At 38.8% G+C, this 21377-nt stretch overlaps 3 protein-coding genes across 3 annotated transcripts; 1 reads left to right on the top strand and 2 right to left on the bottom strand.

The window, feature by feature from the left end:
- Positions 1-7142: 7142 nt before the first annotated feature.
- On the bottom strand, positions 7143-13836 carry LOC121881038. The gene is made up of 2 exons (XM_042388681.1): positions 12052-13836; positions 7143-9033 (listed from the first exon to the last, which is right to left on the bottom strand). The coding sequence occupies exons 1-2, from the start codon at positions 13709-13711 to the stop codon at positions 7220-7222; spliced, it is 3474 nt and encodes a 1157-aa protein (XP_042244615.1). The 5' UTR covers positions 13712-13836; the 3' UTR covers positions 7143-7219.
- A 1358-nt stretch (positions 13837-15194) lies between these two features.
- Positions 15195-15692, top strand: LOC121881037 (D-aminoacyl-tRNA deacylase 2-like). The gene is made up of 2 exons (XM_042388679.1): positions 15195-15252; positions 15373-15692. The coding sequence occupies exons 1-2, from the start codon at positions 15195-15197 to the stop codon at positions 15690-15692; spliced, it is 378 nt and encodes a 125-aa protein (XP_042244613.1).
- Positions 15693-18385: 2693 nt separating this feature from the next.
- On the bottom strand, positions 18386-20240 carry LOC121881211 (tripartite motif-containing protein 16-like). Its single transcript, XM_042388894.1, has one exon. It carries the CDS (start codon positions 20128-20130, stop codon positions 18457-18459), a length of 1674 nt encoding a protein of 557 aa, XP_042244828.1. The 5' UTR covers positions 20131-20240; the 3' UTR covers positions 18386-18456.
- Between the last annotated feature and the right edge of the window lie 1137 nt (positions 20241-21377).

The following is a 21377-nucleotide window of genomic DNA, read 5'->3' as shown; positions in this document are numbered from 1 at the left end:
TGTGTGTGTGGTTAGCCTACCTGAGGGCACCGCCCTTTCCCCTGTGACGCAGCAAGGACCTCACACACAATTAATCAATTCAGTTCAATTCAATAGACATTTGACAAGTGTTGCCAAAGCACCGTTATGATTATGAAAGACAATGTATTGTCTCAATATCCTATATATACACACACATATATATATATAAAACTTATATATAAGTAATATAAGTTATATATAAGTAATCAAGTTAGTATTGGTCCAGTTTTTCTTTGATGAGTTGAATTAGCTGCAGTGTCATCACATGACAAGATGAAGTAATAATATAATATACAATAAAAACAAAATAAATTATAATAAAATGAATTTTTAGGTTAACTTACTAGCTTTCTCTGACATTTTCAACTACATCTCATGGTCTTCCTCGGCTGGATGGAGTTGCTAAAACATTTATTTTTTCAGCAATAATAATAATTATTTTGATACAACAATTATCTCAACTCAAGGTCTATTTACAGCAGTTTCCAGAGCTTTCGACTGCATCTCATGGTCTTCTTCGTGATTGGAGTCGAGCGGCAGGTTTTTACAGGGGCTTTCAACCACATTTCATGGCCCTTATCGGCATATGGAGTTGCTGTAACAAAATAATCTCATCTCAAAGTCTACTTACTAGCTTTTTCCAGAGCTTTTGACTGTATCTCATGGTCTTCTTTGCAGTGGAGTCAAGAGAAGTGAGACGCTTGTTCAGGTGATATCATGTGATAAATCAAAATAATATTAATAAAATATTAATTTGACCAAGTAATTTAAACTCAAATATCACTTACTAGTTTTTTTCAACCACATCTCACAGTCTTTAGCTCAAGTGTCATCACGTAATAATCACGAAATAAGATAAAATAAGATAAAAATAATAAAATACATTTTTGATTAAATAATCCTAACTCAAGGTCCCCATACTAGTTTTTTCTGAGCTTTAACCGCATCTCAAGGTCTTCATCAGCAAATGCCAACAAATTAAATATTACAGAATACAATAAAAAAAATTTAAAAAATACACATTTGATCAAATAATCTTAACTCAAGGTTCATTACTGACTTTTTCCAGAGCTTTCGACTGGTTTCGATTTGCTGATGAAGACTGTGAGATGTGATTGAAAGCTCCAGAAGAGCTAAGACAGTCAGAGATAGTTGACAGAAATCTGTTCTCTTTAAAGCTTTCTTAAATAAATAAACTTGTGTAAGTGGCTGCAGGTCATTCTGAGCTGCTGACATCATCATCATCATCATCATCATCATCACTCTGTGTCCTGTAGCTCCGCCTGCTGGTTGGAGTCTGACGTCACACCTCAAACACTGAATACTTCAATCACAGTAAAGGGACATTACGCTGATAATTATAATTATTTATTGTGCAAATTGTTTGGGGATAAATTCTATGGAGTCCCAAAGCGTTCAATATTAAATTAAGAAAAAAGACATTTTAAGAAAATAATCATATGAATAAGTAGGATACAAATAAAATGTGTAATATAACCATAACATTGTAACATAATCAAATATAATTTTATTACTATGAAATGTTAATCACAGGTCATTTTCATTTTATTACAGTTGTTTTTTTTTTTTTATTTCAAAGTGTCCTTTTACCCCCAAAGTTATTTCACAATAACATATAAAATATATTACTTACTTGTTTCTTTTGGCTTATGTTAAATATATCAAGAACCTGAAGAGGAAAAAACACTTTGAGCTGCGTAACAACACATTATGTAATAACAGCCTGAACACAATATGGAATATATTTCCCTGCATTTTGTAATAAATTATTACTTATTGTGGAGTTACACTTTTTTACGATGAAAATGTAATAATATGGTGAATTATGTTATAACCAACCAAAATGGATGTCTTCATCTGTACATGTTATATTTTTAACAGTTAAGCTAAATTAAACTCCCCAGATATGAAATGAGACCGTTGTTATAATTGACTGATATGAGTCTAAGCAGCCACATAAAAGCAGCAACAAGATCAGTTTTTTTTATCATCTTACAGCCAAACTCAGAGACTTCATGTCAAAAATCGACCCGGAAAAACTGATTCATGCTTTTATTTCTAGCAGGTTTAGAAACTGCAGTTTTCTTTTGACAGTTTTCCCCCAAAAAGTACAGGGACTACACTGGTTTCCTGAATATAATGCTGCTGGTTTATAAATCACTACATGGAGTGAAACCAAATACATTACAGACATGTTGAAGGACACTCCTGCTGCTGGGCTGCTGGTCGTTCCCAGCACCAGGGCTAAACTGGGTGACCTTTAGTCATTATGCTGCTCGTCTCTGAAACAGACTCCCTGTTGATCTTAAAAGTAGCCTTGAAATCCTTGAATCTTTTGAATCAGGACTCAAAAATAAACTGTTAATGGAGACCTTTAGTTGCATGTTAGAAACTACAGTGAGATGTTTAGATGTTGCTCTGAACATCTAAGCTACTGTCCAGTTTGTTGCATCTGTCCTCTGAGCTTTAGACGTGAGTTTTTAAATTCTCACACCACTGAAAGGCAGCAATCGACACAACCTGTGGGACGCAACACGTATAGGTTACCCTGCACTAATACCAAGTGTCACAAAATGATCAAATATATACCGGTTTTTACCTCGTTGGTGCTCGTCTGGCTACTGCTGGGCTCTCTCCTCCAGTAGATGTGATCATGGAGGTGAGTTGGTACGTCACACATCTGTAACCATTAATGTACAGTTTAGGATGAGACTCTACTTAACTCAACACAACTCGACTGAACTGAACACTGAATAAATTAGTTCATCTCTTGAAACTGCTGAACATACTGATGCTTCCCTTAAAGGATAGAGGTTTTACAAGGTTTCACTAGAAGAGGTTTTCCTCGCTGTAATCATTCCTCCTGTTCATACTGGATATTAAAAGATCCTTCAGATGTGTTTTCAATGGAAGTGATGGAGGCCAAAATCCACAGTGTGTCCACACAGTCATTTAAAAGTCTGTGTGAAGCTTCTATTCAGCTTCATCAGTCTGAGTTAGTCATATCAAGTGGATATCTGACACATTTACAGTCTTTTTAGCATCAAATTCCCTCTTTGTGTTTCCTCGGACAGTGTTTCCCTGTTGAGCTGCAGGTGGAAGTATAGAAACAAAAAGAGGAACTTTGGCACTAAAAAGACTGTAACGTTGAAAGATATCTACTTGATTTGACTCATTTGGACGCTGAAGCTTCATATTAGCTTCAGATAAACTTTGAAATACATTTTTGCACAGACCATTCCATTGTAAGGTCATTATGAAGGGATCTTCTAACGGTCAGTATGAACAGGAGGAATGATTACAGCAAGAAAAAACAGCTTTAATGTTCATCTGGGCTCCTGACTGTTGGTTTAAGACAGTTTTGAACATTTGTGAATCCGTCCTTTAAATAAACAAGTTATTTTCTACTCTGCATGCACATATGCATAACGGCTTTTCTCTTTTTATTGCACAATAGCACAGTAAAGTTGACATTACTACAAAAAATATTTATCCCTTATGAATTGTTTAATTAAGTAATGAATGAGGGCTATATCTTGATAAAATATCAGGTTGAAACCAACAATTTGCAAATTGCTGTTACACTGAGTTGTTCAGTGTTTCAGCAGTTTATTGAAGGTGCTTAAATGCATCACTGTGTAATAAGCAATATTTTATTTTCCTGAAGGAGTTTGTTACTGCAAACTGTATCAGTTTGCTTGTAAATCAGCAGTCACTTCAGGATTTTGCAGTTTCTTCCCAGCTAGAAATTTTTGTTCTACAAACGTTCTGAGAATGTTTCATGTAATGTTCCAATAATGTTTTCAGTGGGAAGTTTTCTTTTGGTTCCTGGAATGTTCTAGGATAACGTTGTCTAAAAATATTCTGAGAATGTTTGGTGACAACCTTTTTAAAATGTTTAGTTATAACATTGTTGGAACATTATACCCATATGTTCCCTAAAATGTTTTCAGCAAGACGTCTTATTTTGGTTCCCAGAATGTTCTAGGATAACGTTGTCTTACGTTGTCTTACGTTGTCTTACGTTGTCTTACGTTGTCTTACGTTTTCAGAATGTTGCATTGAGAACATTGTTTGTTTGTTATCATGTAACATTGTTGGGATGTTTTATAAAAGAACTTTCTATAATCTGTTACCTCAACAACATCAACAAAACATCTTCAGAATGTTGCAGACAAAACGTTCTACTTTTGTTAAAATATAATCACATTAAAGGAACGTTTTATAAAATGAGTTCTGAAAACATTTTTAGAATGTTGGTTTGACAAAATTATTTGCAAACATCCCTCCTTTTCCAATGAATTCTTTCTCATCTCCACTGCCCTACAGAGGATCAACAAGAAGGGGCCGGTATCATACAACTGGCCTAATGTTTCCCATGTTTACATAGAACTTGAAACCAACTTGACGTTTGTCATATAAATCAATAGTTAGGGGCTCACACAGCAGACATGAAACCGCAGCAAAAGACACTCCGTCCACAGATGTCTTCCCTTGTGTTTTACGATCTCTCTACTCTGGTCCTCTGGAAACTCTGTAATAAAAGAAAATGTTTTGTTAAGTTTAAAACAGATGTCTTAAATAAATTAAGTAAATTTAGTGTGACTCTGTTAACGTAAACTTTTACTACACATACCTCTGAGTGCCCCTGAGTGCTGGTACGTCTTGCCAGCCTGTGACAGGTGAACAAAGTAAAGGAAGCCAGTGTGGTGGTGTGAGTGAGTAGATCTGAAAAACATTGAGGCCAAATTCCCTGAAAAAGTGGAGGTCGGCATACGTTCAGATTGAGCAGTACTCTGGGTCCGGGGGTCTTTGGCTAATAGCTTGTGTTAGCATGTCGCCTTTGCAGGTTCTTGGAGAGATTTGATGTTGTGTTCACAGCAGTGGATAGTTGTTTGTGGCCTCAACACAGTTTGCACTTTACTGTCACATTTTTGTCCTTCCGCGTAACAAATTCAAAGTAATGTGCAGACCTCCACCCCTCAAAAGTTGTAGACCGCTCCGCCATTTTTGTTTTTTTATTTTGTAACGCATTACACCCAACACTGGTAAGCAGCATGTTACTGTTGTAGCTGCTGGAGGTGGAGCTAGTTTACACTACTTTATATACAGTTAGCTAGTTTAGTCCAGTGGTTCCCAACCTAGGGGTGGGGCCCCTCCAAAGGGTCAGCAGATAAATCTGAGGGGTGGTGAGATGATTAATGGGAGAGGAAAGAAGAAAAAACAAAGTTCTGATACACAAATCTGTTTTCAGTTTTTGGACTTTTTCTCTAATCTTTGATTTTTGCTGAAATATTGGATCATTTGAACATTTATTGAAATGAAAGCATGTGAGAAGTTTAGAGGGAAAAATCACTCTTTGGTGGAGCTGTTAACAACTCATAGACATGTGAAATGTGACCCCGACTACACACTGCTTTTTGTAAGACGTCAAAAAAGTCAAAAAGGTTGGAAACCAATTTGACAAACATCGAACCATCTACCGTTTTATTTCATTTTTACTGTATTTATTTATTTATTTTTAAATCATGTTGTTTGTTGATGCTGTTTGTCCTCATCAGCTGTCCTGTGTTGTTTTTAACACTATGTGGTGAAGCCAAAGACGTTTCCACAATCTCACTAACTAACTAACTAATTAATGACTTAAAGCACTTTGACACCATTTACCATGATGAATGACAGGATGCATTCTTATTATCATGGTGTGTTTTAATTGGTTTAAAACATGTTTTTGACTAAAACTGCAGACAGACCGAGTGGAGGAGCTTTAACCTCCACTACATCCCTGGTTAGCAGGATGAAGGCGCCCTCTTGTGTCCTGCATCAGTTTTCAGATTTCAGTTGTTGACCTGCTGTGATGTTCACTGCAGGAAGACGTGTAAAAACTCCACTGAGCCTTTGGCAGCTTCAAACAACATCAGTAAAGATGGACTTTAATCTGTAATATCACACTGTGTCAGTTTGTTGACAGAAGTCACATCCTGTAACACTGACGCTGCCTTCAGGTCACATGGGAAAGATGGGAGAGAAGAGTTTCCAGTCTGCAAATATTATTCACATCAGCTTTCAGGTTGTAAACAGAACTTGTGAAAGTGAGATTTGATGCTGCAGGCTGTGATTTCTCTGACTTCTGTGACCAGATGTGAATAATTATATGTTCAGTTTATAGTTTAATCATATTATGACTGGATTTGATGGAGTCCACACGTGTTTAATTTAGTGTTGATGTTCAAATATGAGTTTTTTAGTAAAAACTGTAACACTCAGTGTTTGAGTCTGAGAAAACCTCAGCAAACATCTATTATGGAGTCTTCACGGCTTCAAACTGGAGTCAACATGTTGTTTCCTTCTGATGTTTATTACGATTGAACTGAACTCAGCGTCTCATATGTGCAGAGTTTTGATCAAATGATTCCTGAATGACTTCTGCAGTAGAAAAGGTGGAGTAATGTTACCTGTGATGGTTCAATAAATCAATCACAGCTGTCAGGAAACTAATCACCACTGTTTTAGATGCATTTCTTTGTTGCTGATTAATATAAATGACAAAAACTCTTCAGCACAGCAGCAGTTTGTAGAACAAAATCAGTCACAAGAAGTTTTAATCAAGTCTTGGTTTAAACTTTACAAACTCGACTTCTTCAAACTCTGAACGACACTTAAGAAAACTCTCAAGTACAAAGTTCAGAGTGAAAGAGTTTCTGGCTGAGTGTGAACAATAAGACACTTTTATCACGTGATGTCCTCCTACTCACAGCAACATGTAAAAGTCAGTTTTACTAAACTGATCACATGATTGAAGGAAGTTCTGCTGTTTTCTCTGTTTAAGAAACAACAGCACACAAATACATCAATACAAACATGAAACTAACATTTAGAACAAAGAGAAGTTTATATTTTCATCTGAAGAAGCGTCAGTGAAGGTAAAAGACGTCATCATGAGCAGCGATAGCCTCCATGGATAAAAACACACAGCAAAAAGTGACATTTAAAGAAACTGAAAACATCAACAGAACAACAAATGAAAAGAAGAAAGTGTTGATAATCCCAGTTTGATTGACAGCTGATCTCTGTGCAGTTCAGAAACACCACAGCAACAAGCTCTCAGAAACAATGGAGACAAAAACATGAAGAATTACAACAGAATCTGACACATGAAGTCTGAAATGACTTCTGCCTATTTGAGTTTACAGAACTCAGCTGTGGCTCCATCATTATAAAGACTAAGTCCAGCATAGAGAGGCTGAGTGAATGTGGTCTGGACTCTGTGGAGGAGAGTCATGGTTTCAGAGACGCTGTAGAAGGACAGAATACCTGCTCTGTGATCCAGGTACACTCCTACTCTGGAGGAAACAGGACCTGAGACGGGAGTTGAGATGTTGTTGAACCAAAATGTATAACTGTTAGTGTCACAAATTAACATCCAAGATTTGTCATTGAATCCAAATGCACATTCATACGAGATTCCTGCTCTGCTGATATTCTTGTATGCGACTGCTACATCAACTCCTTCCCCTCTCCACTCCACCTCCCAGTAACAACGTCCAGTCAGACTCTCTCTACTCAGGACCTGCAGATAATTAGTGAACCTGTCTGGGTGACTAGGATATGAGTGTATTTGACTCGTTTGTTCTGCTTTTCTGTCCCCATCAGATAATAACAGCTGTGTGTTTGCTGTGTTTGGATTCAGAGTGATTTCACGTGAATATCTTAAGAATCCAGCTCTGGTCTTGGGTTCTGGTTCTGGCAGTAAAAAGTCCACTTCAGTCACTTTCAGTGAGATGTTTGTCCATTTCTCCCACAGGATGTCCTGTAGTTGATCTCTGAGCTCTGACACAGCTGCTGTCACATCCTCAAAGTATCTCAGAGGACGGATATTGATGCTGGATGAGTCTGTAGATGCACTGAGTTGTGACAGTGAGGGGTAGTTGAGTAGAAACTGGATGTGATCCTCTGTATGTGAGAGCTTCTTCAGTTCAGCGTCTTTCCTCTTCAGCTCAGTGATCTCCTGCTCCAGCTTCTCCTGAAGCTCTTTGACTCGACTCACTTCAGTTTCCTGCTGGGATCTGATCTGCTGCTTCACATCAGAGCTTCTTTTCTGGATGAGACTGATCAGCTCAGTGAAGATCTTCTCACTGTCCTTCACTGCTTTATCAGCAGAGCGACTGACGGCCTCCACCTCCTGTTGAAGCAGCTTCACATCTTTCTCTCTGTCCTGGATTCTCTGCTGGATGTTTTGTCGACTCACCTCGAGCTCTCTCTGCCTCTCAGTCCTTTCTGCTGCAGCTGAGACTGTGTTGTGGCCTTTATGTTCATCCATGGTGCAAAGATAACAGATACTCTGCTGATCAGTACGACAGAATATCTTCATCACCTCATCATGACGAGAGCAGATGTTCTCCTGGAGCTTCTCCGAGGGGTCGACCAGCTTGTGTTTCTTTAACGGAGCTACATCATAATGAGGCTGGAGGTGATTCTTACAGTAAGAGGCCGAACAAGTCAAGCAGGACTTGAGGGCTTTCAGCTTCCTCCCAGTGCAGACATCACAGGCCACATCTTCAGGTCCAGCATAGCAGTGATCAGCAGGAGCAGCTTGGAGTCCAGTCTTCTTCAGCTGCTCCACTAAATCTGCTAACATGGTGTTTTTCACCAGGACAGGCCTCGGTGCGAAGGTCTGTCTGCACTGAGGACAGCTGTAGATCTTCCTCTGATCCTCTCCATCCCAGAAGCCTTTAATACAGTTCATGCAGTAGCTGTGTCCACAGGGAATAGTCACCGGATCCTTCAGTAGATCCAGACAAATCGAACAGCTGATTGTTTCTCGGCCCAGTTGAACTCCTTTCTGCGCCATTTCAGCTCTCAGTAGCAACGACTGTCTGAGTTTCACTTTCTTAGAAAGTGAAAGAAGTCTGAGCCCTGATCTGAACAACATGTGTCTCTGCAGTGAATGCAGCCTGACATGTTGGTTACACCCATCTATAAACTGTAGATCTGAAGGGGAGGGAACCAGGAAGTATGAGCACAGAGTGGAGCTTGTTGTGTTGAAAGAGCAGGGAGGGTTTATCAGGACGAGGAGCAGCACTGTGAATTAAAACTGTTTTACAGTGAAGTCTCAGTTGAAACCTGCTCACCATGAAAACATTTTTACATTTAGCTGTAAAATACTTGTTGGTGTGTCAGGGTTTGGTGATGCTTCCACACTGCAACAGATTTCACATGTTTTTTATCATGTTGTTTTTCTGCAGCAGTGCTGTGTTTGAAATAAAAGCAGGTAAAACCAGAGAGTTCATCTTATCCAGCAACACTCTGCTGATAAATGTCGACCTCTGACAATCACATGATCCTCTGTAGAAACTGTCAGCAGCAGCGCAGGAAGAAATATTCAGATCCTTTACTGCAGTAAAAGTACCAATACAGCAAAGTGAAAATACTCCATTACAAGTATTATGAGCTTGATGTAGTTAAAGTATTGCAGTAAAAGTACATAAGTATTATGAGCTTGATGTAGTTAAAGTATTGCAGTAAAAGTACATAAGTATTATGAGCTTGATGTAGTTAAAGTATTGCAGTAAAAGTAGTGGTTTGGTCCCTCTGACTGATATATTATTATATATGACATCATTAGATTATTAATAGTGAAGCATCAGTGTTAGAGCAGCATGTTACTGTTGTAGCTGCTGGAGGTGGAGCTAGTTTACACTACTTTATATACAGTTAGCTAGTTTAGTCCAGTGGTTCCCAACCTAGGGGTGGGGCCCCTCCAAAGGGTCAGCAGATAAATCTGAGGGGTGGTGAGATGATTAATGGGAGAGGAAAGAAGAAAAAACAAAGTTCTGATACACAAATCTGTTTTCAGTTTTTGGACTTCTTCTCTAATCTTTGATTTTTGCTGAAATATTGGATCATTTGAACATTTATTGAAATGAAAGCATGTGAGAAGTTTAGAGGGAAAAATCACTATTTGGTGGAGCTGTTAACAACTCATAGACATGTGAAATGTGACCCCGACTACACACTGCTTTTTGTAAGACGTCAAAAGCCAAAAAAGGTTGGAAACCAATTTGACAAACATCGAACCGTCTACCGTTTTATTTCATTTTTACTGTATTTATTTATTTATTTTTAAATCATGTTGTTTGTTGATGCTGTTTGTCCTCATCAGCTGTCCTGTGTTGTTTTTAACACTATGTGGTGAAGCCAAAGACGTTTCCACAATCTCACTAACTAACTAACTAACTAATTAATGACTTAAAGCACTTTGACACCATTTACCATGATGAATGACAGGATGCATTCTTATTATCATGGTGTGTTTTAATTGGTTTAAAAACATGTTTTTGACTAAAACTGCAGACAGACCGAGTGGAGGAGCTTTAACCTCCACTACATCCCTGGTTAGCAGGATGAAGGCGCCCTCTTGTGTCCTGCATCAGTTTTCAGATTTCAGTTGTTGACCTGCTGTGATGTTCACTGCAGGAAGACGTGTAAAAACTCCACTGAGCCTTTGGCAGCTTCAAACAACATCAGTAAAGACGGATTTTAATCTGTAATATCACACTGTGTCAGTTTGTTGACAGAAGTCACATCCTGTAACACTGACGCTGCATTCAGGTCACATGGGAAAGATGGGAGAGAAGAGTTTCCAGTCTGCAAATATTATTCACATCAGCTTTCAGGTTGTAAACAGAACTTGTGAATGTGAGATTTGATGCTGCAGGCTGTGATTTCTCTGACTTCTGTGACCAGATGTGAATAATTATATGTTCAGTTTATAGTTTAATCATATTATGACTGGATTTGATGGAGTCCACACGTGTTTAATTTAGTGTTGATGTTCAAATATGAGTTTTTTAGTAAAAACTGTAACACTGTAAACTTCAGCAAACATCTATTACGGCGTCTTCACAGCTTCAAACTGGAGTCAACATGTTGTTTCCTTCTGATGTTTATTACGATTGAACTGAACTCAGCATCTCATATGTGCAGAGTTGTGATCAAATGATTCCTGAATGACTTCTGCAGTAGAAAAGGTGGAGTAACGTTACCTGTGATGGTTCAATAAATCAATCACAGCTGTCAGGAAACTAATCACCACTGTTTTAGATGCATTTCTTTGTTGCTGATTAATATAAATGACAAAAACTCTTCAGCACAGCAGCAGTTTGTAGAACAAAATCAGTCACAAGAAGTTTTAATCAAGTCTGGATTTATTGACTGACTGACAAACGTTTGTCTGCTCTGAACATGAACTCTGGACTTTGTGGTGTTTCAGGAGGAAAACTGCCTCAAATAAACTCTCATTTTAGTTTCACATTTTCTCCAGAAGCTTTGAATGAGATCCTGAGATGAAGACAGAAGAAAATACTTTGCTCACTGTTGAAAAAACATCTTTATTGATTATGTAAAGCTTCAGATTGTTCACACATCCAATCAGTAAAGTCTGTTAAATGACTCTTGTTCAATGATTTCATGTTCAGATTCACTTCATCCACACAATCAGTTAGTTTAACCCAGAATGTACAAGAACATAATAAATGATTATTATCATGATAATTACAGTTTGATTGGACATTTCTCTATGAATTTACAAAGTGATGAGAACAAAATATCTATGATGAAGGAAGTTCTGCTGTTTTCACTGTTTAAGAAACAACAGCACACAAATACATCAATACAAACATGAAACTAACATTTAGAACAAAGAGAAGTTTATATTTTCATCTGAAGAAACGTCAGTGAAGGTAAAAGACGTCATCATGAGCAGCGATAGCCTCCATGGATAAAAACACACAGCAAAAAGTGACATTTAAAGAAACTGAAAACATCAACAGAACAACAAATGAAAAGAAGAAAGTGTTGACAATCCCAGTTTGATTGACAGCTGATCTCTGTGCAGTTCAGAAACACCACAGCAACGAGCTCTCAGAAACAATGGAGACAAAAACATGAAGAATTACAACAGAATCTGACACATGAAGTCTGAAATGACTTCTGTCTATTTGAGTTTACACAACTCAGCTGTGGTTCCATCATTATAAAGATAAAGTCCAGCATAGAGAGGCTGAGTGAATGTGGTCTGGACTCTGTGGAGGAGAGTCATGGTTTCAGAGACGCTGTAGAAGGACAGAATACCTGCTCTGTGATCCAGGTACACTCCTACTCTGGAGGAACGAGGACCTGAGACGCGAGTTAAGATACTGTTGAACCAAAATGTATAACTGTCAGTGTCACAAATTAACATCCAAGATTTGTCATTGAATCCAAATACACAGTCAAGTCCGTCTCTGCTGATATTCTTGTATGCGACTGCTACATAAACTGCTTCCCCTCTCCACTCCACCTCCCAGTAACAACGTCCAGTCAGACTCTCTCTACTCAGGACCTGACAACATCCAGTGAATCTGTCTGGGTGACTAGAATATGAGTGTATTTGACTCGCTAGTTCTGCTTTTCTGTTCCCATCAGATAATAACAGCTTCATGTGTGCTGTGTTTGGATCCAGTGTGATTTCATGTGAATATCTTAAGAATCCAGCTCTGGTCTTGGGTTCTGGTTCTGCTTCTGACAGTAAAACGTCCACTTCAGTCCCTGTCAGTGAGATGTTTGTCCATTTCTCCCTCAGGATGTCCTGTAGTTGATCTCTGAGCTCTGACACAGCTGCTGTCACATCCTCAAAGTATCTCAGAGGACGGATATTGATGCTGGATGAGTCTGTAGGTGCACTGAGTTGTGACAGTGAGGGGTAGTTGTGTAGAAACTGGTTGTGATCCTCTGTGTGTGAGAGCTGCTTTAGTTCAGCGTCTTTCCTCTTCAGCTCAGTGATCTCCTGCTCCAGCTTCTCCTGAAGCTCTTTGACTCGACTCACTTCAGTTTCCTGCTGGGATCTGATCTGCTGCTTCACATCAGAGCTTCTTTTCTGGATGAGACTGATCAGCTCAGTGAAGATCTTCTCACTGTCCTCCACTGCTTTATCAGCAGAGCGACTGACGGCCTCCACCTCCTGCTGAAGCAGCTTCACATCTTTCTCTCTGTCCTGGATTCTCTGCTGGATTTGTTGTCGACTCACCTCGAGCTCTCTCTGCCTCTCAGTCCTTTCTGCTGCAGCTGAGACTGTGTCGTGGCCTTTATGTTCATCCACAGAGCAGAGATAACAGATACTCTGCTGATCAGTACGGCAGAACATCTTCATCACCTCATCATGACGAGAGCAGATGTTCTCCTGGAGCTTCTCCGAGGGGTCGACCAGCTTGTGTTTTTTAAATGTAGTTGACTCAAAGTGAGGCTGAAGGTGTTTCTCACAGTAAGAGGCCAGACACTGCAGACAGGACTTGAGGGCTTTCAGCTTCCTCCCAGTGCAGACATCACAGGCCACATCTTCAGGTCCAGCATAGCAGTGATCAGCAGGAGCAGCTTGGAGTCCAGTCTTCTTCAGCTGCTCCACTAAATCTGCTAACATGGTGTTTTTCACCAGGACAGGCCTCGGTGTGAAGGCCTGTCTGCACTGAGGACAGCTGTAGATCTTCCTCTGATCCTCTCCATCCCAGAAGCTTTTAATACAGTTCATGCAGTAGCTGTGTCCACAGGGAATAGTCACCGGATCCTTCAGTAGATCCAGACAGATCGAACAACTGATTGTTTCTTGGTCCAGCTGAACTCCTTTCGGCTCCATTTCAGCTCTCAGTGGCAACGACTGTCTGAGTTTCACTTCCTGAGAAGTGAAAAAAGTTTGAGCTCTGATCTGAACAACATGTGTCTCTGCAGTGAATGCAGCCTGACATGTTGGTTACACCCATCTATAAACTGTAGATCTGAAGGGGAGGGAACCAGGAAGTATGAGCACAGAGCGGAGCATGTCGTGTTGAAAGAGCAGGGGGGGTTTATCAGGACGAGGAGCAGCACTGTGAATTAAAACTGTGTTTCCTCATTTACAGTGAAGTCTCAGTTAAAAGCTGCTCACCATCTGAAAACATTTTTACATTTAGCTGTAAAATATTTGTTGACATGTCAGGGTTTGGTGATGCCTCATTTGTTGATTAGTATGAATTGATGAATCTAGAAAGTGGATGTACTTTTGTCTTTTACATTTGATTAATCAACAGACATCACACTCCAGCATTTTATTTTCATCCTATCACTACAGTATTAAATCTTTATTGATCATTGTGAAGAAAATGATTCACATTAAAGCATCAAGGTGAAATAAAAGCTGCTTCAAACACACCATGTTCAACTTGAACTTCAGCAGCTGTTCACACAAACTAAAATTACTGCAAAATAAACCAGAACGCAGTGAAAACTAAAGTCAAAGCTCCAGTCAGTGAGGATCATAATCCAAACCACCAATAAAGACTTTAATAATAATCAATAATAAAGGCTTTAATTTCATTTTTTTTATTTAAAAGATGCAACCCTCAAGTGTGTGTAAAGGTTGGGCTGTCAGAGATGATTCCTCTAAACACAGACAGGATTGTTTACCATCAACCAAAACCAAAAGGAAAGTGAAAGGAATCAAATGAGGAAAAGCAACATATTATAAAATTATACAGGATTTAATATTTTCTAAAGGTGAAAATTAAAGTAAAATACCAACAACAATTAATACATTAAATATTAACAGCAGGCAAAAACATAAAATCAAAATAAGTTACTGTGCTGTAAAAGATTAAAACAAAGCAACAAAACAAGCAAACTTTACTGATATAACACCTTTAAAATGAGATGTTACACAGTGTTTTTCAGGAGGAAGAAAAGAGAAAGAGGACGATAAAAGACAGAGAAGACAATTTATAAAAACAAGGAAAATAAAGAGTACAAAACACTAAATATAAAAGTATAAAATTAAGAAAAAGCCAAATAAAGTAATTATATATTTAAGAATCAGGCTTGCAATACTCTATATATTTTTCCTTCTATCAGTATATCATCATGAAAGACTCAAACCAGCAATGAATTGATCTACTAACAAGTATTGTGTGTGTATCTAAAGCCTGATATATCTGATTCCTCCGTTGTTGTTTAAAAACTATTAGAAACACATCAATGAGCCACATGTCTGAAAGTGTGTAGATGTAACAGAACTGGACCAAGAATTGAAAGAGATCCTGTTGCTTTTACTGATGTTGTTGTGTTTCTGCTCTCAGATCGACAGAGGAATGGTGATCTACGTCTGCTTCTTTAAAGGAGCGACAGACGACATACTGCCCAAGATGGGTCAGTGACCTTTTTTAACCTTTTGATACAGGTGTTTTCTTTCTTTGCTCTCATTGTAAATCCACTCAGTATGAGATGTAAAGGTAAAGCATCCTTCCTCTGTGTGTCTCTGCCGTTCAGTGTCCACACTGTTGAACCTGCGGCTGTGTGAGTCCGAGTCGGGGAAGATGGTTTCGGTGTCGGACCTTCCCGGCAGCCTGCTGATCGTCCCTCAGGCCACGCTGGGCGGGAAGGCCAAAGGCAAGGCCATGCAGTACCACAACAACATCGGCAAAGAGGACGGACTGCGGCTCAACAGCGCCTTCGTCTCTCTGTGCGAGAAGGAGATGACGGCAGCCGCCGCTTCAGCCGAGGTGACGGTGAAACACGGGACGTATGGAAACAGACAAGTGCTGAAGCTCCACACCAACGGACCTTACACACATCTGATGGAGTTCTGAGACGTGAAGCTTTGAATTTGTGTCACACATCAGCCTTGTTCCTGGAAGACAGTTTGACATGTCACATTAGGAAAAGCACAGGTGTAAATAATAAAAAAAACAATATAAAAATGATATAAAATGTCATTACTGGAATACTTGAATAGAACAAAGCCATCGTTAATGTTGTTAGTAACACCTGTATTTTTTCTACTATGATAAAATGTCATTAGAATAATTGGAAACAACTGTGTTTGTGTGCAAAATTTTTAATAATGTCTAAATATCTACCATCAGTCTCTGGAGATGATCGATCCATTGGATCCATTTGTAATTAAAAACTATATTTTGTAAGTTTCAAATATGTCACTGGTTCTTTATGATATAAATCTGCTAGTTGAGATTCAAGATTGGAGTTTTCAGTTGTAATAGCAAGACAGCGCTTTAATATCAAGTTAAGTCAATTTTATTTATATAACACCAAATCACAACAGAAGTTATCTCAGGTCACTTTTCACATAGAGCAGGTCTAGACTGTACTCTTTAATTTACAGAGACCCAACAGCAGGTGGCAACCATGATCCATAGAAATAATGTGTAATCTATGTGTTTTCTTTATGTATTTATTTGGTTCCAAGACCCTTTAGACTCCATAACAGCTTGTGTTTAAGAATCTACCTGTTGGTTAATATGGAAAATCAGTTATACACTTTTAGCAAATTCAACTTGTGTTATGACTTTCAGGCTTTGAAGTTCAAGGAAATATAAATCTTCTTGCAAATGTTTTAAATTCATATGTGTTTTTTAATGCAGGAGGTGCACCAAACAGTAACAGTAATTATTTCATGTCTCCTCTGAGCCAGCAGGAGGTACTCAGCAGTGTTTCAGGAACCGGAAGTGAACAGCATTCAGTCTCAGTTAGCCGGGGTTGCAGCAGCTCTTATAACCTTCTGTCAAAGCAGCAGCACGTGACAGCTACAACACTTCCTGTTAGTCGATGTTCAGCTAAAATAAAAGCACAAATTGAAAAATACATTATAAATAAAACTTGTGTTTCTGAGCAACCTGTGTGATGTAGGAGTAGTCAGACAATGTTGCCAGAAAAGGATCTCAGTCGAATAAAGATTCCTATTAAAGAAAATGACAAAATTTACATTAATTTCAGTCATTTTAAATAAATAAACAATTTGAAATGTGACATTTTTACACATTTTGAAAACATGTTGTCACAAAGTTATTCAGATTCTCTATAGTGAATGGGAAACTGTCCAAACCTTTGACTGGCACAAAGTTTTGGGCACTTTAGATGTTTAGATTCTTATCCATCATACTATCAGGGAGGCATCTGATCGTCCCAAATGTATTCTGCAGTAGGACATCCAGCCAGAGTCATAAAGAACTATCTTCAGCAACAAGGAGAACAAGGAGTCCTGCAATCTGAATCTGGTGGAAAGTATTTTATTTTTCAACTTGCTCATATTGTCTATAAATCTGACAAACAAACTGAAATAACAGGGAATAGTAAATGGCAAACCCAGACTGATCAATAGTTTTTATTCTTCTGTTTGTGAGTGAAAGTGAAGGATTTTTACTTTTATCTTTCACTAAAGTCTAAAATGTTCCTGTTAGCAGTTTGATAAATTGGGGTCCAGAACCGTCTCTCTGTGAGGTGACAGAACTAAACACTGAACCAACATGACAGCCTCATTCTCAACTTTCATCTGCATGAAAATCAACATAAAAATAAATGAAATGACCTCAAGTTCACCATGACACAATATCTGTTGTTTTATGTTTGTCAGGACTCAACAAAACTTCTTCACACCCAAACTTGATCAAATGAATTCTTACTATTTTCCAGTCTTTTAGGCCTGTATAACAAAGACTTTATCAACTAAATGCACAAAGAAAATCTTGTTTTTTAAAGGCAACAAGTGATAGAAAACTCTGCTCTTTCCTCAGTGACAAAGCTGCTTTAGTGAAGAAAGCTGAAAGTTCAGAGACTGACTGACAAATGTTTGTCTGCTCTGAACATGAACTCTGGACTTTGTGGTGTTTCAGGAGGAAAACTGCCTCAAATAAACTCTCATTTTAGTTTCACATTTTCTCCAGAAGCTTTGAATGAGATCCTGAGATGAAGACAGAAGAAAATACTTTGCTCACTGTTGAAAAAAACATCTTTATTGATTATGTAAAGCTTCAGATTGTTCACACATCCAATCAGTAAAGTCTGTTAAATGACTCTTGTTCAATGATTTCATGTTCAGATTCACTTCATCCACACAATCAGTTAGTTTAACCCAGAATGTACAAGAACATAATAAATGATTATTATCATGATAATTACAGTTTGATTGGACATTTCTCTATGAATTTACAAAGTGATGAGAACAAAATATCTATGATGAAGGAAGTTCTGCTGTTTTCTCTGTTTAAGAAACAACAGCACAAAAATACATCAATACAAACATGAAACTAACATTTAGCACAAAGAGAAGTTTATATTTTCATCTGAAGAAATGTCAGTGAAGGTAAAAGACGTCATCATGAGCAGCGATAGCCTCCATGGATAAAAACACACAGCAAAAAGTGACATTTAAAGAAACTGAAAACATCAACAGAACAACAAATGAAAAGAAAAAAGTGTTGATAATCCCAGTTTGATTGACAGCTGATCTCTGTGCAGTTCAGAAACACCACAGCAACGAGCTCTCAGAAACAATGGAGACAAAAACATGAAGAATTACAACAGAATCTGACACATGAAGTCTGAAATGACTTCTGTCTATTTCAGTTTACACAACTCAGCTGTGGTTCCATTATAACAAAGACTAAGTCCAGCATAGAGAGGCTGAGTGAATGTGGTCTGGACTCTGTGGAGGAGAGTCATGGTTTCAGAGACGCTGTAGAAGGACAGAATACCTGCTCTGTGATCCAGGTACACTCCTACTCTGGAGGAAACAGGACCTGAGACGCGAGTTGAGATTTTGTTGAACCAAAATGTATAACTGTCAGTGTCACAAATTAACATCCAAGATTTGTCATTGAATCCAAATGCACATTCATACGAGCTTCCTGCTCTGCTGATATTCTTGTATGCGACTGCTACATAAACTCCTCCGCCTCTCCACTCCACCTCCCAGTAACAACATCCAGTCAGACTCTCTCTACTCATGACCTGATACCATCCAGTGAATCTGTCTGGGCGACGAGAATAAGACTGTTGTTCACTCGTTCGTTCTGCTTTTCTGTTCCCCTCAGATAATAACAGCTTCATGTGTGCTGTGTTTGGATCCAGAGTGATTTCACGTGAATATCTTAAGAACTCAGCTCTGGTCTTGGGTTCTGGTTCTGGCAGTAAAACGTCCACGTCAGTCCCTGTCAGTGAGATGTTTGTCCATTTCTCCCTCAGGATGTCCTGTAGTTGATCTCTGAGCTCTGACACAGCTGCTGTCACATCCTCAAAGTATCTCAGAGGACGGATATTGATGCTGGATGAGTCTGTAGGTGCACTGAGTTGTGACAGTGAGGGGTAGTTGAGTAGAAACTGGTTGTGATCCTCTGTGTGTGAGAGCTGCTTCAGTTCAGCGTCTTTCCTCTTCAGCTCAGTGATCTCCTGCTCCAGCTTCTCCTGAAGCTCTTTGACTCGACTCACTTCAGTTTCCTGCTGGGATCTGATCTGCTGCTTCACATCAGAGCTTCTTTTCTGGATGAGACGGATCAGCTCAGTGAAGATCTTCTCACTGTCCTCCACTGCTTTATCAGCAGAGCGACTGACGGCCTCCACCTCCTGCTGAAGCAGCTTCACATCTTTCTCTCTGTCCTGGATTCTCTGCTGGATTTGTTGTCGACTCACCTCGAGCTCTCTCTGCCTCTCAGTCCTTTCTGCTGCAGCTGAGACTGTGTCGTGGCCTTTATGTTCATCCACAGAGCAGAGATAACAGATACTCTGCTGATCAGTACGGCAGAACATCTTCATCACCTCATCATGACGAGAGCAGATGTTCTCCTGGAGCTTCTCCGAGGGGTCGACCAGCTTGTGTTTTTTAAATGTAGTTGACTCAAAGTGAGGCTGAAGGTGTTTCTCACAGTAAGAGGCCAGACACTGCAGACAGGACTTGAGGGCTTTCAGCTTCCTCCCAGTGCAGAAATCACAGGCCACATCTTCAGGTCCAGCATAGCAGTGATCAGCAGGAGCAGCTTGGAGTCCAGTCTTCTTCAGCTGCTCCACTAAATCTGCTAACATGGTGTTTTTCACCAGGACAGGCCTCGGTGTGAAGGCCTGTCTGCACTGAGGACAGCTGTAGATCTTCCTCTGATCCTCTCCATCCCAGAAGCTTTTAATACAGTTCATGCAGTAACTGTGTCCACAGGGAATAGTCACCGGATCCTTCAGTAGATCCAGACAGATCGAACAACTGATTGTTTCTTGGTCCAGCTGAACTCCTTTCGGCTCCATTTCAGCTCTCAGTGGCAACGACTGTCTGAGTTTCACTTCCTGAGAAGTGAAAAAAGTTTGAGCTCTGATCTGAACAACATGTGTCTCTGCAGTGAATGCAGCCTGACATGTTGGTTACACCCATCTATAAACTGTAGATCTGAAGGGGAGGGAACCAGGAAGTATGAGCACAGAGCGGAGCTTGTCGTGTTGAAAGAGCAGGGAGGGTTTATCAGGACGAGGAGCAGCACTGTGAATTAAAACTGTGTTTCCTCATTTACAGTGAAGTCTCAGTTAAAAGCTGCTCACCATCTGAAAACATTTTTGCATTTAGCTGTAAAATATTTGTTGACATGTCAGGGTTTGGTGATACCTCATTTGTTGATTAGTATGAATTGATGAATCTAGAAAGTGGATGTACTTTTGTCTTTTACATTTGATTAATCAACAGACATCACACTCCAGCGTTTTATTTTCATCCTATCACTACAGTATTAAAGCTTTATTGATCATTGTGAAGAAAATGATTCACATTAAAGCATCAACGTGAAATAAAAGCTGCTTCAAACACATCATGTTCAACTTGAACTTCAGCAGCTGTTAACACAAACTAAAATTACTGCAAAATAAACCAGAACGCAGTGAAAACTAAAGTCAAATAATCAATAATAAAGGCTTTAATTTCATTTTTTTTTTGTTATTTAAAAGATGCAACCCTCAAGTGTGTGTAAAGGTTGGGCTGTCAGAGATGATTCCTCTAAACACAGACAGGATTGTTTACCATCAACCAAAACCAAAAGGAAAGTGAAAGGAATCAAATGAAGAAAAGCAACATATTATAAAATTATACAGGATTTAATATTTTCTAAAGGTGAAAATTAAAGTAAAATACCAACAACAATTAATACATTAAATATTAACAGCAGGTAAAAGATTGATGTTACACAGTGTTTTTCAGGAGGAAGAAAAGAGAAAGAGGACGATAAAAGACAGAGAAGACAATATATAAAAACAAGGAAAATAAAGAGTACAAAACACTAAATATAAAACTATAAAATGAAGAAAAAGCCAAATAAAATAATTATATATTTAAGAATAAGGCTTGCAATACTCTATATATTTTTCCTTCTATCAGTATATCATCATGAAAGACTCAAACCAGCAATGAATTGATCTACTAACAAGTATTGTGTGTGTATCTAAAGCCTGATATATCTGATTCTTCTGTTGTTGTCCCAAAACTATTAGAAACACATCAATGAGCCACA

This window comes from Thunnus maccoyii, chromosome 16 (assembly GCF_910596095.1).
Source record: "Thunnus maccoyii chromosome 16, fThuMac1.1, whole genome shotgun sequence".
Taxonomy (NCBI): Eukaryota; Metazoa; Chordata; class Actinopteri; order Scombriformes; family Scombridae; genus Thunnus; species Thunnus maccoyii.
The sequence above is the reverse complement of the archived record's forward strand: the minus strand, read 5'-3'. Positions and strand labels throughout refer to the sequence as shown.